The sequence below is a fragment of the Bombus pyrosoma genome, linkage group LG1 (genome assembly GCF_014825855.1).
Source record: "Bombus pyrosoma isolate SC7728 linkage group LG1, ASM1482585v1, whole genome shotgun sequence".
Taxonomy (NCBI): Eukaryota; Metazoa; Arthropoda; class Insecta; order Hymenoptera; family Apidae; genus Bombus; species Bombus pyrosoma.
In genome coordinates, this window is record NC_057770.1 from 595,261 (window position 1) to 610,432 (window position 15,172).

Below are 15,172 nucleotides of genomic sequence, written 5' to 3' on the forward strand. Positions count from 1 at the left end.
AATTGGGCCATCAGGCGGGGCAATGTTTCAAAGTGTCCAAACTACGGATGATTTAGAGAAAAAAAAAAAAAAAACGACGACGCTGTTAAGACGGATCGATACAGAGCTTGGAAAAAAACCTCTCGACGACCATCGCGAATATAATAAATTTCAGGATGAAGTACGTATCGATAAGGAAACAACGGACTCGAAACGCGTAGCTCGATGCAACTGCGAGAGAAAATGAAATACAACTCGCCGTTTGCAAGAAACGAAACGAAACGAGGAAAAAGTACGCGGTGGATTTTGAGTGTTCGACGTTTCGACAGCGTCGACCAGATTACACAGGCATATTCGAGACGAGGAGGTTTTGCCTCGAGTGCAAGTTTCGCCGCTCAAAGTTTTCCTGCCTCTTCCGTCTTTCGACAAGAACGGCAGATTTCTTAACCGCGTATTTCCCCGCGGGAAGAACCTACATCGGCCTCGTATATATATCGAATCGTATATTCGCCGGGAACGTGACGTAACACCAGAGTCGATCATTTTTGCACGGCTCAAGTTTAATTACGTAGAAGATAAAGCGAAGGTGTCGGAGGACAACAAAGACCCGAAACGAACTAGTCTCGATCACGGCCGTAACTTTCCTTCGCCAGTGTCTCGCGCATTGAAGAAAATCGGTTCAACTATGACGATGCACGAAATTTAATTAGGAAAAGTTTCGGAATTTCTGCAAGTATCTTGGCGAACGCGTTCCGCTTATTCGTACCAACGAACATACGTACATCGCGATTCAGCGAAATGACATTCTCCACACAGAACGTTTCCTTACGTTCGACGTACGGTCTACTTGTTAAGTCCGATACGTTACAAGTTCTCGATGTTCGATGTTACAAGTTTTCGACGTTTAACGTTCCAGTTTGTCGAAAAATATTAATTAGCGCCATCTTTTCGACAAAGAAGTCTTTGATACAGAAAGACCAATACCCGGAAAGTTGACCCGGATTCTTTTGGTCGCTCCGTATAATCGATGTAACCGATCGGAAGTTTCTCGTCTAACCGTAATAACTTCAACGAATAGAACGATAAATCAAAGTAAACCCGACCGAGTCGTTACCGCGAATCATCGTTCGATTCGATTCGGCACGATTTGCCCGCGACCATCGCGATTTCTACTCGCATTGTGCGACCTTCGACGTTTACGAAAGTTGCCGAGCGATCGAAAACAAACCGACGACTGCGATTTGCCTCTTTAACGGTGAAACAGAGGCGCGTAAATATTTTCGTTTTTTTTCCTCGTCACCTCCCCTCTCGTCTGCGTCTCCTCCTCTGCCTGTGCTTTTTCGTCGACCCGTTTGCTTTTATGAAAACAAGCGAACGTACGTATCACGATAATTCGGTACGCCAATTTTCGGTACGCTTCGGCTCAATTATCGCAAGCTGCTATCGATCGATCGTCGTACGCGTTTCCGCGTAGCATCGTCTCTGCGAGTGCAGAAGAACGGCACCGAAAGACGTCACATTTTTTTTTTTTTTGGAAAGCGCGGAAATGTCACTGGTCAAGGTAGCGGAACGAATTTTCCAACCGCGAATCGATATTTCAACAAAGGAATGTCGGCCGCGCATTATCGTTAACCGACGAAAATGCCTTTCTCTCGGATGAAAAACAAGCGACGCTGGTTTGAAACAATTTTTTCCTTTTCCGAGCACCGTTTCCGAACAATCGTCTACCAACCTACCTGGATGCGCGGTTCCGTTCGATTGTTCGCCAAGACTTTTATTTACCATCTTGGTCCGTCGAAGGGAGAAAACAATCGACGAAGAAGACCGTTCTCGTAATTGCGGCCGGATAATTGTGCACGGTACAAAGCGAAACAAACCATAATTCGAACGGCGTCACTTGCGAAGGAAATCTAATCAAAAGTTACGCTTAATTCCAAGAGGTAGGCATCCCTAATTGGAAGGTAAATGAAACTTCCAACTCGTTCGTCCGGTGTGGACAGGGTACCGCGACCGTAAACGTTAATCCCCCGTGTCGAAGTACGATCGTTTCACGTGAAACTTTGTCCCCGAAAGAACCGTTTGCTCGATAGAAAATAGTCGTTCGCGTTAATAGAAAAATCAAGCAATCGGGAGAAAACGAACGATATTATGTGTTCTGCGAAGGAAACAGTCGATCGAGACGCGAATGGTGGCCGATATAACGTCAGGAACAGGCCCTCCCGATTGATCGCAAACTCGTTTATCTCGAGAAAATTCTTTCCTTGATCGGGGACGATCGCAATTTCGTAGAGGAATCGGCGACTTGCGTTCCTGGCGCGAAACTTTTTACTTCCGAATTCCCCCTCGTCGAGAAACTTTCGAAATTTTCTTTCCCAGGCTAAGTTATCCTCGTCAGGAATAGTATTTCTTCCTTTCGTGGAAAGACTCGTACGCGCCGTGTTACACTTCGGACGAATCGAGTATTACAAGAGATGCGATTACCGTGCAATTTGCTGCGCGCCATTTCGCGTACCATAGGCCGCGCCTCGCATTTTACTCTCACGATGGAAATCTTCGCTCCTGCTGTTCGACGCGATGTACGCGACAATCTCGAGTATCCCTTCGACGTTTTTCAGATTGAAACCGACGCGACTGGTTCCGCGTCACCGAAGAAGACTAACGAACGAACAGACCCACGATCGCTACGATTTCTCCGTCGACGTCGTAGATCAAACGCTTCTCCCTTTGATGGAACGACGGTACCAAACATCGTGGCAAACGCTCAAGACTCTACGTGGTTCTTTGAACGCACGAATTCGCGTGTTCCCGGCGAGTAAACGTTGTCAGCCGGACAACGAGAGGCCAGACCGTCGGCTAATCATATTATTAGCATCGGTCTGTTTACCGGTCGCTGTCGAAACACTTTAGGTCGGTTCGGTCAATCGGGTTTTGTAGGCAGATTGCTAGCAACTCGAGCGTGCATTTGATCAGCGTACGTACGTTTTATATAACGCAAAGAGAAGGAAGGTGGAGCGTGCACGAGCTCGGCCGTCAGTGGTTGTATATGGTCGTGGCGAGGTTAAGCGTGGAAGGGCCTCTGTCGAATCGATTCGACGATGGGTGGAGGGCCTCAGCACACTGCAATGCCGTAACTTCCCCGAGAAGGAAGATTTCGCGAGGGCAGAAGCACCCGGCGTCCACCACCGGCAAACAATGGAAATGGGATGGACGAGAAGGATGACGAGAGGAAGTACCGATCAGCTTCGGTTAAACCGCTGGCGAACTTTTCTTCTTACAGACTTTTCCGATCGTCTGTCGTCCGAGGAAATTCATCGCGAGGACGACGATTTAAAACTCCTCGCGAGCCCCTAGTCTTCGCTGTCGAGAGGACTCGTGCGTTAATTAAACCTTTAATCTCTCGATTGCCTGCTCGAATCGCGGTTTCCTCGTCCCGATACGATTTTTGTCTCTCATTGCCTGGGATGATGTCGGCGTTAAACTTCGCGTGTCTCTCGAAGCAAGATTCCGCGTATTATTTATCCAGCGCTGAACGTTTCATGCGAATTCCCGGTAGTTTGAATAGCAAATCGATCGAGCAATACTTGGTGAAATTTTCGATACGCAAGGTGCACGCTACAGCGTATTGGCAGTCGATTATTCCAGGAAATATGTACATAGAAATAAAGATGAACGCGTGACAATTTTCGTGATGGTATTAAATCCAACGTGGAAATCGGCGAGAGAAGGTAAATTCCGATCGGTCGTTCTATCACTGTACAATTACGCAGTCATTAACGCATCGGGTTTCCGTTTTCAGCAATCACTAATCAATGTCAATAAGAGAATTGTATTTCACACTCTCGATATCGTGTCTGATTGACAGCGGAGTTTCGCTATTCTACGATATCAACGACACGGAGAATCGCGGTGCGAGAGAGAAAGTGGCCGAACACGAGATTCGCGCGATGGAAACATCGGCTGCGGACAAAAACAAGACGAGGTACGCGTCAGCGTATATGTTAGTTAACTTATGCGTATAATGTATTTGTATATGGATATACAAGATGGAAGAAATAACCGCGAAACGATTCGATATAAACCGGTGAAATCATGACTAGCTGATTAAAAGCGAGTGCAGAGTTTACGGCTCTGTCTCACGACAGCGAATCATTCGCTTTTGCACACCGCTGCTACAGCGATTGCCCCGCCGTTTTATCTAGCACGATCTTGATAACGTAATTAACGTTGTCACAGTCCACGCACACGATCCATCTTGCAGCCGCGTGACAAGCGAATATTCACACACGATTCTCGGACCATGTACGGTCAGTAGAAAATCGCTATGAAAATACAATCATCGGGACGAAATATTACGCAACTCGCGATTCGTCTTCTCGCGTTTCAGTCTGCACGAGACGATAATAACAGCGACACCGATCGCACGACCGTCGTTTTTCCAGCTCGTAGTTGCCCGACGATCTTCCGCGTCCATGGACAATCATCGGGTTGCGAAACAAGGACCATGAAGATTCCAGCACGGTCAGATATATGTGCCGCTATCCCAATTCTCAGACAATGTGTGCCGCGTTCCGATCGTTGAATACCGAGAGGAAGCGCGAGGAGACGAAAGACAAAGTTGCGCGATCAGCGGGATACAGTGAGCATAGGCTGTGCACATAGTGGAAATTGTTCGAGCACACCGAAGCGATCGATTTCGAACAGACAATAGAAAAATGTTTTTCGTATCACCCGCGGCATTTCCACGAAGGAAATGCCGAACACGGTGAAGCGTGTCCTCTCGATAATCAATTTCCTGCTGATTTGTCTGGAGTTTGAAATCGATCGAGTTTGTTAGCAGTGGGAAATCGGTGGGTGATCGGCGGTTGTTAAAAGGTTCGATCGATAAATCAAAATTCCACCTTCGGCGAAGGTAAATTACTCGGTCGCGGAGAATTCAATTCGACCGATTGATTTATTCGCGTTTACATCCCGCTTGATCGAGCCATAAATTCCATCCGGCGTTCGCCATCCAAGTTCACGTCGAAGCGTTCTTTGCCGTACGTGTGACGCGCGTGATCGAGCGTGCATCGTCTAGGATACGACAACGAAGCGAATAACTGGCGGAAGTTTAATCGGACGTAGGTAGTCACGGCCGTGGAAAGAATGGATCGCGATCGAAACGCGTAATCGTTTATTATGCATAGCGCTCGATCGATCGTCGTCCGACAGAATCTTAACAGGCGCGAAACGTTCCGAAAGATGTGGAAGAAACGAGATCAATGTTGTTTTCGGTTCGTTGCTTCGCCACTCGTATCCGAAGCCGCGTTTCTCTAATTTCGAACCAGATACGCGTGGCAAAGTGTATTAATTAAACGCGTCGTTGGATGGGACGCGCGTAATTGGGACATCTTTGGCGCATCGGAATTTTTCGCTCGAATCTCTTCGTCGAGATCGACCTTGCGCAAAGTGCGGATATGAAAAGCAACGCGCGATGATTCAAAGTCAAGCATTTTCGTCGCACCGAATTTCTTCATTCACCTGGTTCTCGGAACGAGAGATTTTCGAGGCCGTAGGTTTTCTTTTCCTATCGGAAATACTAGCAGAGCATCGAATAGAACGAATCGATGAGACTAGCGACGTTCGAGCGAGGGATAAAGCGAACCGTTTGAAAATCCTATTCTATTATCTAAAGTACACAGAGGATACGTTCCGTGATACGAAGGAGGATCGGTGCGATCAAAAGCAATCGAGAGATGCGAGAAGAATAGGAGAGAAGAGGCGAACGATAGGGGAGGAAGTAGGATAATAATCGGTAACATGGCCAATGTCGCGACCCCGATGCTCGATCAGGCCGATCATCTGCGACGAGGGGAAGGAAAAAAAAACGCAGCCGATAAGAGGGTGAACGTGGTAATGTCCGTAAACGGGACAAAACACCGCCCACGAGTAGTCGTGCGAGTAGGCAAAGTCACGCGACTTTGTTCTAAGGACGGAACGCTGTGATAGCGAGTAGCGCGATTAAACGGTCGTAGAACGTGGAGAACGTAGGTCGTAGATCGATTCGACGTAATGGAGAAAAATTATGGAAAACAAGGTAAAGAAGATGGATGACTAGGAGAGAGGATCGGTCTGGGAGTTCTGGTTCGAAAGAGCGTGTATCGCGTTCGTTTTAGTGTGCATACCGCGTTTGCGTTAGAAACAGTGTACATACCGAGGGCATCAGCTGATCGGTAGACCTCACCCGGGTCACCTTGTTCCTGTAGATCACTCTCTTGACCAGCTTTTCCATCGGTTGGTTCCACTTCATGAAGCTCACGTAAGCCAAGTAGAATCCAAAGAGTACGAGGGCCTCGTACCAGTAAATATAATTATCACGGAAGAAATAGATCAGGGTGAGCAGACTGGCGCTATAAAAGGTGCAGTCGCGAAATAGAGGCCACCATGTGAGGGAGAGCACGGTACGCGAGAATATAGCGCACATGCCGATCACGAAGAGAATATTGAAGACGGCCGAACCGACGATGGTGCCGATACCGACGTCGTCGAACGACACGAACACGCCGATTATCGATGTGAAGAGTTCCGGGGCCGAACCGCCGGCCGCCATGAAGGTAGCACCTGCAACGTCGTCGGCGATCTCCAGTTTCTCGATAATCACGTCCAAAGACGGCACGAAGAACTCGTCGCAAACGATCGCCAACGCGACGAACATGTACACCACACCGACTACGTGAAGTATCACGGCACCGCGTCGCCGTTGATGGACGGTGAAAAGATCTTCGGGAAACAGAGGCGCCTTCTCCTCGGTCATGTTACCGCCGACCTTCTTATGATGGTGATGATGGATGGTACTGTTGTATCCGTCCTCCGCGTGTACATCAAAATCATCGTAGTTGCCGTTCGTTAAGACGGTACCATTCACCGTGTGTACGTAGAAGGGCGTAGTTGTCGTGCTGGTGCTCGTCTGCAGAATGATCGGATTGTTCGGTGCTGGCCTGTGTCCCTCGGTTGGCGCGGGACCGATCGCTAGGGTAAGTAGAGCCGAGGCCAGTACCGCAACCGCGAATCGGCGCCTCCTTCTCCAACATGTACGTCGATCGCCGCCTGTCACGATCATCGTCGTCGGTGGTGTTGCTGGTGCTGGTATCTTGCACCCTCGAGGACGTTCGCCGTCGTTAGCGAGTCCACCGTCCTCCTCCTCCTTCTCCTCCTTCGTCTTCTTCTTCTCCGTCCACCTCCTCCTCCTCTCCTCCGTCCTCCACCACCTCTCTGGCCTCCGCCGCCGCCGCCTCCTCCACCACCACCACCACCTCCACCTCCTCCACCACCTTCTTCTGCGTGTCGTATCGTGTCGCGGCGCGGAGGGTGTACGCCAGCAGAGGTACCCTACTAAGGCTGGGTCATGTTGAAACACCGAGGAGCTGCTCTCGCATGCTCCTCCACCTTCGATGGCTCCCTCCGACGAGTGGACCTACCTTTTATTTTTCCTTCTTCCTCTTTGTTATTCCACCTTTCTCTTGTTCACTCTACCACAGGTAGAACCGGCGCTCCGTCTTTCCTTTCTTCGCTTCTTCGTTGCTTTCTTCTCTGTATACGCTCTTCCGTTGCTTCCACGAGCAACGCTTCTCAGCTTCTCTTCCTGTTTGTCTTCGCGCAGTCTCTGTTTCCGTTCTCTTCCTTTCGCTCTTCTTCCCTTTTCCCCTCGCCTCTTTCCCCCTTATTTACGTAGAACAGAGACGCGTTTGTCGTGCGTTTCGCAAACAATGACACTGCTTAACGTCCACGACGCACATGACATAATAACGAAGAAACGTTCGCGACGCGTTCCACGAATTCTAATAAACTCTATCGGTATGACTAACGTAGATACTGTCGTTTACGCGAAGAGTCACACTCTCTAGCCTTCGACGCGAACGATGTCACCGGATATCTCCTGTTTCTCCTTCTCCTCCTCTTCTTTCTGCTTCCCGGCGGCGTTATCGCCGTCACTATCTTCGACGTCGCCGTCGTTGCCGTCACTATCTTCGTCCTCGTCGTCGTTGTTACCACCGCCGTCGTCGCCGTCGTCGTCGTCGCCGTCGTCGTCGTCGTCGCCGTCGTCGTCGCCGTCGCCGTCGTCGTCGTCGCCGTCGCCGTCGTCGTCGTCGTCGTCGTCGTCGCCGCCGTCGTCGTCGTCGCCGTCGTGGTCGCTAGGATGCGGTAGATGGTGCATATAACTCTGGATGGATATACAGGAGCAGCAGAACGGCGCCCCCGCCGCGATGCCCGCTCGCTGCACACTGGAACAACCCTGTTCCGTTCCGTTCCGTTCCTCTCTCTCTCTCTCTCGACTTTCTGCCTGTCCCCTTCCCACCTTTACCACCGCCTTGCTACGTAACCCTCTTTATCCCGCCCTCCGCCGCTATCGGCTCTCTCTTCACCCTTCTCCTATGCCCGTCTCCTTTCCGCTTTACGCTGTCCCTCGAACCGTATCTCTTTCCCTCTCGTTTCTTCCTTGCCGTTTCCACGACGTGGCTGCTCGCATCAGCTTCTTCCATCTCCTTCATCGACATTGGACGTCCTCCATCCTTCTCGCCACCCTCCGACCGCTCTCTTTCCTCGTCGTTCCTATCTCCGTTCCTCTCTGTTTTTCGCCCTGTCGTCGTGCCTCTTCGCTTTCGACCAGAGCACACCGGATCGTATCTTCTCTCTCGTTCTACATCCTATACCCCACCCTGTGCCAGTCTCGTTTCCACCAACGTAGCGTATCCCGCTTCTACTTCGGCGACGGTACCCCTCGTTCTTCTCCTTTGCACGCGTTCCCATCGTCCTCTTTCTCTACTTCTTCCGTCTCTTTCGTCGCTGCTTTTCGGCTGCTCGTTCCTTTCTCTTCCACCCTCTCTCCTTTCTCCGCGGACAGCGGCACCAGCCACCCCCTGATATTCGCCGTTGCACTCGCCGCTACCCTACACCCTGCTTTCCTCTTCGTTGCTCTCGAAATTCCTCCCCATCCGCGGCACGCGCTGGTGGTAGATCGTAGAGGTGGGAGACTGCGCACGTGTAAGCTCGAGTAACGTACGTGTACGTTGGTCGGTGAAACGTGTAGGTGTGCGCGAGCGCAACCCTCGCCGGGCCTCCCGCTCGATATCGGAGAGTCGACTCTACGACTACTCTACGAATCCACATATACCGGGTGTCGGCTCGGTCACTCTGCTCGCGAACGTGTTTTCCTTGCACCTCCCTCGATGGCCCACTCCCTACTTCCAGTCACGGCCGTGGCAACGGGTAGCTAGCTAATCGCGAGAACCCGACGTTCCATCGGCTGCAAGGAATCTCGTTGATGAATTACAGTGTGGTGAAACGGCGCGCGTATCGCCACTCGGAGAAATCGTTGACCGTATTTCTGTATCAGAGCCGATCAAAGCCAGCTGTTGAAATTTCAGGCGATAAACAATTTTCCAAAGAGTATTCACCTTTAACGGCGATTGTAGGTCGAAGCAAAGGGAATGGAAGTAGGCCGATGGTTCGGAACGTTCCGCGAAAGAATCGTTCCCACGGAACCTGTATGTTTTCTAAACAGGACAGCGTTCAACCTTCATCCGTGCGATGCTGTCGCAACGGTACGAGCAAAGCGACGTCTAATGTCCAAACTTTGCACGATACTTCGAGTACCGGATCTCTCGAACGATTCCGCGTCAAAGATCCGTTGTACTTGCGAGTTGGGAAAGACGTCCGAGATCTCTTTTTCGTAGCGACTCTGTAACATCGCCCATCGATGTTCGTAATAAACGAGAAGATATCTGGAAATGTAAGATACGTCCGTTAAACTGCAAGCAATGAGCCTGTCGCGCGATAATTGTTAGTCACCACGCTATTGCTATTATGCGCGTTCGCATCGAGTGGCTTAACGTATGTAATTCAACGAGTTCCCCAACGACGACGACTTTCGCGTAAAGTTAGGTATCGGAGAAATTGCTGGAAATACAGCATGCCGGCCACATTTCCTCGTCAGCCTTACCGAAATGAAATCACGTCGAGTACATTCTTCTTCTGGTTTCTCGTTATCTTCAAAACCGACTCAAAAAGGAGGACTATGCAGGATAGCGGGATATCTTGATCGACGTATGGTTCGTGGTCGAAGAATAATAGAAAATTCGTAACTAGCAACCACAGAGTAATCTTATGGTTGTGTTTGCAATTTCTTAGACACTCGACTCGCGGCCCTTTTCTTTAATCTCGTCGCGAAAAAAGAATCAAAAGAAAATGAGAGGGTACGCGCGACCACTGCTTCATGCAAAGTCGTGACGAAGCACGTGCAACTATGTACCGTGATGCGCAAATTGTTCGCTCGCTTCCTTTCTGTGGCCGACGTAGCTTCGCCGGTTTGGTGTCCTTCTTAAAAGCCGGCTCGTTATCTCCCAGAGGTCGTTACAATTATCAGCGGGTGACGCCGCGACCGGAGACTTTCGCCTCGTCTCACCTTTCCGCGACTTCCGCTTTTGCTGCTAGCCGACACGCGAGAGAAAATTCTCCGAGAAAAAGCCGTGCTGCTCGATCTTAAACGAAACCCGCTCGCTGTGGACGACGACGTGCTCTTCTTCGCTTCGCGGCCTCCGAATTTTGACGATAATTTGGCGAAATCTCGCTTTACCTCCCGCGGTTATCGCCTGCTCCGCGTCAAGTATCAACGTCTTGTTCTCGGAATGAAAAGTTCCCTCGCGGATCGATAAATACGATCGAGCGTCGTGAACAATTTTTAGTATTTGAAAAAACGGATGGTTTAAAGGTGGCTGCGATCTTGCCAGTTCCAAAGACGATAGGACGAACCGGAAGACAAGCGAGCGATTACTGGCCGTGGAAAAAATGCATCCGCTCAATTTTCCAGTTCAATGGAGTAAAAGTCTGAAACCGAGCCACCGATGCTTTTGTGCCAGACATCTAGCTACACGGAAATACGTCGCCGCTAATACGATAGCATCGATTCAGACCGACTTAGAGACATTCTTCAAATGCATTAACATAACATGAATTTTCGTTATCGTACTCGATATACGGCGTCGTTACGTCATACAGTGGCAGGACGAACGGAATAGAAGAGAGAAGGGGCAGAGGGGCAGAAAGAGAGAGAACCAGACCTTAAAATATTACATCGACATTGAAGGAGGAAAGCACTCTTGTCGGAAAATAACGAGCGGATAATGACGGCCGACAGAATGCGGGAAATTATTACAGCTAAGTGTATCATTCTGCCGGCTTCGTGTAATTATTATACTAGCCACCGCGTCGAGATTCATCGGGCAAGTGCCATAGAAGTAATGACATTTGTTCACCGGCACTTTAGTCGCGAAGCCGGAATACGCGATCGCGTTTATTCCTCGTTGCCGATTCAAAAGTCTCACGCTTTTTTCTCTTTGTTTAAAGGGGCGGGGGATGGCAATGTCTCCTTTTGTTTGAGTGTTGACCACGGGTCGGTCGGCTTTAGCATTTCGCTAGGTCTATCCTCCGATATCGACCACCGAGGAAACGGACGCTCGTCAAGTTCGTCAGCTGGTGACGAGCGGAAACTCGGCTATCGCGAAATTCTTTCTCACGAGATCTCACGAATCCTCGCTGTGTCCCGTGACAAGAATAGTCGATCGACCTGCCTCTCTCTCTCACGACCGTTTAATCTACTGTCGATCGGAGATAATGGCAATTACGGGAACACAGGTAGGAAAATAGAAAAACGAGAAGAAATCGGTGATCCAATTACGGAACGCATCGGAGACAAGTTCCCCGGGCTTGTCGTCGATGAGAGGGAACTCGTGTACAGGGTGTACACGGAATGTGTACAAAGGACCAGCTGGTATCCACAGATTAGATATATACGCTACACTACCCTCGAAAGTTTCGACGTCTCTCCGGTCGAAAGGTGGAACCACCCCCATTATCGAACGTCCTGCTACGAACAGCAGTGTCGCCGCCGATTTATCCCCACGCTGCACGCGGCCTCCGTGGAGTTTCGAAACGCCTCTCCCACCGACGAATTCCAAAGAATATTCACCGGAGGGTTCGTCGTTTGCATCGTCGCGAGTACAGTCTCGCGCTTTGCTTCTTATTCCCCGAGTCCAGGACGATCGGTCATCCTTGATTACGTAATGCAGCGTCCTAGAAAAGCCGGGAGACCGTCGAGCGACCGATAACAAACGCTGACCCAAATACGTTCCCGCCAAACTACCGTAAATCGTGCTGCCACGATCTAAGGTAGCAGCCAACTTCGTTCTACCCATCCCGCTAGCGCTTCTTAACATTTTTCACCCATTCGTTCTTACTTTTTTGTCTTCCTATCATACCCCTTCCGTTCCCTTTCTAACTCTGTCTCGGTGTTGCTGTCTCTGCCGCGCTCTTTCCATCTACCTAGCGTTTTCCTCTCTTCGGTCGAAACGAAACGATCGCTTTTGTTGCCGCAGGAAGAAAGGGAGGAAGAGAAGGGAAAAAAGGAGGAGATCGTATTGGCCTTGCGCGGCTGTACGCGCGATTAGTCGAATTTTTCAGTTCCAGATACAGGCTACCAGGCACATAGCGCTGGCTCCGTTCCGAGTTTTTAGCGGCGTGTACACGATTCTGTGTGCACTCGCGTCCAGCACAGATACGCTCGTGCCTGCACACGTGTAACGCAGAGAAGATGCGTTCGTGTGCAAACGAGGAGGAGTAGTGTGCGAGTGACGTGGCGCGGGCGCATCGACTTGGACGAGCTGAGCGCACGCGCCTCCAAATCGTCGCACGGAACATCCTCTCTTTCGTGGTCACACACGTCTCTCTGGTCACTGGCTGTACCGTTGGTCTGCACGAGCCGCGAGCTCGATCGCACCCTTAGCCGAACCAGCTTGAAAGGATGCCAGTTGAATCGTCGCCTATGTCCACGCGTATGCAACACGTTACCTGCCCGCGAATAACGTCGTACTCGAAGCTCTGGCGAACCGCCGCGAGACCGATAATTTCAAACGTTTCGGTTCGTAATTCGCGGGCAATTAGTTGCATTTGGTTTAATTACAAGTCGATTTTAAACTTAACATCCTTTCCGTCGCAAATTGCGAAAATATTTCGAACGAATTACGTTTTTGTAGTACGATGAAATATCTATTTTACGTGAATATCTCTAAACGAGAAAAACGGATTATCGACACTGATTGTGAGTCGATGTGCCTGTTCGCGTGCACACACTCGCACGCGCGAGTTTTACGTGGGCGTAAAATTGGCTCAGAGGCACGCATGCGTCCGTGCTGCACCATAAACGTTTCTCCACTCGATTTTTGTCCAACAGCTTCCAGTTTTTGATTATAGACGGAACAAATGCGAATAGGAGACACGTTCGCGTTGTTTGATTACTCGCGGAAAGTAGATTACTCGCATATTCCGTTCACCTAAACGCAGAGGATGCCTCGAATCGTCTTCGTTGTACCGCAAACGACGATCGCGAATCTACACAACATGATTTATGAAAAAGCTAAATATCTGCGATAAGCGGTTATATCCGCGTAATTTTCCCTTTGTCCGTCGATCGTTATCGTGTGCTAATGGAGTTCTATTTGCGGCAAAGATGTCGTGAAACACGCTCGACCATTCGGCATCTATCTTTCTCTTAACGCATGCGACCTAGTCGCAAGATAATCTTCTCGTATTTTGCACGATAACGCGTAGGTAGACGCATTTTGGTTTTACGTGTTCCGAGTTGCGGTGCATCGTAAAAGTTATCTGGTAATTGCGAACTGATCTTTTCCTCCTTTAAGAACAGTCGTAATACGCAGAACTACCGATATAAGATGTACTCTTGACTCTGTTGAAGATACTGACATGCTAAATCTGAGAGATTATGGGACTCGGTGCTCTGTTTCGTACTTAATCGCAGAGCCAGTAATTAACTATGATTTCTAGAATGAAACATATATCGCAAATACAACTTTAGAATATCGTAGTACCATCCGAATAGCGTAGTAACGTCCCACTTTGAAATCGCGAGCAGTTAACAACAACACTTTCATTTGTATCTCTGAATACTTTAACGTAATAAAAAATGTAACAAGTTACCGTTATTAATAACATGATTGATGTATAGGACTTTGCGTCTGGCGTTCTGAAATACCGGCCTCGAGAAAAATCAAAGTGTCTCCTACGCCCTCTGCGATTTGCAACGGCGAATATAAAAATGATATCATCGAACGATATCACCGAGACTAAGGGCAGGATAGACGTAACCGATATGACATTAAATCATTGTCGGCGTTCGTTGTACCTCGTCGGTGTACGTATGCGTGTACGTACGTACATCTTACAGAGTATCGATTGTGCTTGAAAAGGACGAGCTTTCCATCGAACGGTAACTACGCAGTTGAAAATGAAGCGAGTTATCGTCGACGTTGAATGTGAACGATACCACAGACGATACCGTTGTCTCGGGACATTCGGTGTAAATACAGTGGGTTTGCCAGCGGTCGTAAACGTGAAAATTGACGATGGCAAAGTGAAATACTCGTATGAATGTAACCGACGTAAACAAACGACAGTTTCGAATGTTTGTTTTCGTAACGACGAGGGAGAGACAATCTACGAATTACTTTGCGCAAAAAGCAACGTCTGAAAAATCAATAGATGGTAGTACCCGTTGACTGTCGAAGAGAGATGCTCGATCGGTGGTGCCACCTTCGGTGCTCGTGTTTTAGATTAATTTAGATGATATTCGTAAAAACGGAACTCTATTAAAAAAAAAAAAAAAAAATAGATATTATATGATAATTGTATGAACGTGACGGTAATGGGAAAAATTTCTTTTAATTACGAATTATTACAAATTACGTAGAATTGTCCCGAATGCAACGTTAAATAACATAACTGGCAGGCAAGATTTATTTGAACGGTCCGAGAAAATATACAAAGGAGCGGAGAATGGAGTACGGAGTAACGAACTCGACGGACCCGACAAAACTCACCAACGAGCGGCGGTTTATTAAGTTCGTCTTAATAAACCGCAATGGAGGTACACATAATTACGAAACTCTGGTTTCAGAACTAGCAGACTTCCTGTTAATTACCCGGTATTCGCAGACGTAACAGAAAACAGAATTTGTCGAGCTCGCGCGACAGCTTCTGCCACGGAAGAAGATGGCGAAGATACGGAGGAAATGAAAGCGATGATAAAGATTTACGCTGCATTTTAGGGGAATTAAGGGGACATAAGAGAAAGAGAAGACGAGGAACG

The 15,172-nt window shown here is 48.9% G+C and overlaps 3 protein-coding genes across 5 annotated transcripts in view; 1 reads left to right on the top strand and 2 right to left on the bottom strand.

The window, feature by feature from the left end:
• Positions 1–7,213, bottom strand: part of LOC122577844 (sodium/potassium/calcium exchanger Nckx30C) — a 51,708-nt gene extending 44,495 nt beyond the window's left edge. For all 3 annotated transcript variants that reach the window (XR_006320429.1, XR_006320428.1, XM_043749543.1), the window contains exon 1: positions 6,170–7,213. Coding sequence is in view for 1 of the 3 variants with exons in the window: in XM_043749543.1 (XP_043605478.1) it covers positions 6,170–7,075 (906 nt within the window). In the remaining 2 variants the exon portion in view is untranslated. The remainder of the gene's footprint in view (positions 1–6,169) is intronic.
• The window catches only part of LOC122577809 (chondroitin sulfate proteoglycan 4), a 49,756-nt gene continuing 39,019 nt past the window's right edge, over positions 4,436–15,172 (top strand). Inside the window, exon 1 of the mRNA XM_043749483.1 lies at positions 4,436–4,497. The gene's annotated coding sequence lies outside the window, so the exon portion shown is untranslated. The remainder of the gene's footprint in view (positions 4,498–15,172) is intronic.
• Positions 7,284–15,172, bottom strand: part of LOC122577974 (trigger factor-like) — a 47,442-nt gene continuing 39,553 nt past the window's right edge. Inside the window, exon 3 of the mRNA XM_043749749.1 lies at positions 7,284–9,737. Coding sequence (XP_043605684.1) covers positions 7,856–8,170 — 315 coding nt within the window. The 5' untranslated portion in view covers positions 8,171–9,737 and the 3' untranslated portion in view covers positions 7,284–7,855. The remainder of the gene's footprint in view (positions 9,738–15,172) is intronic.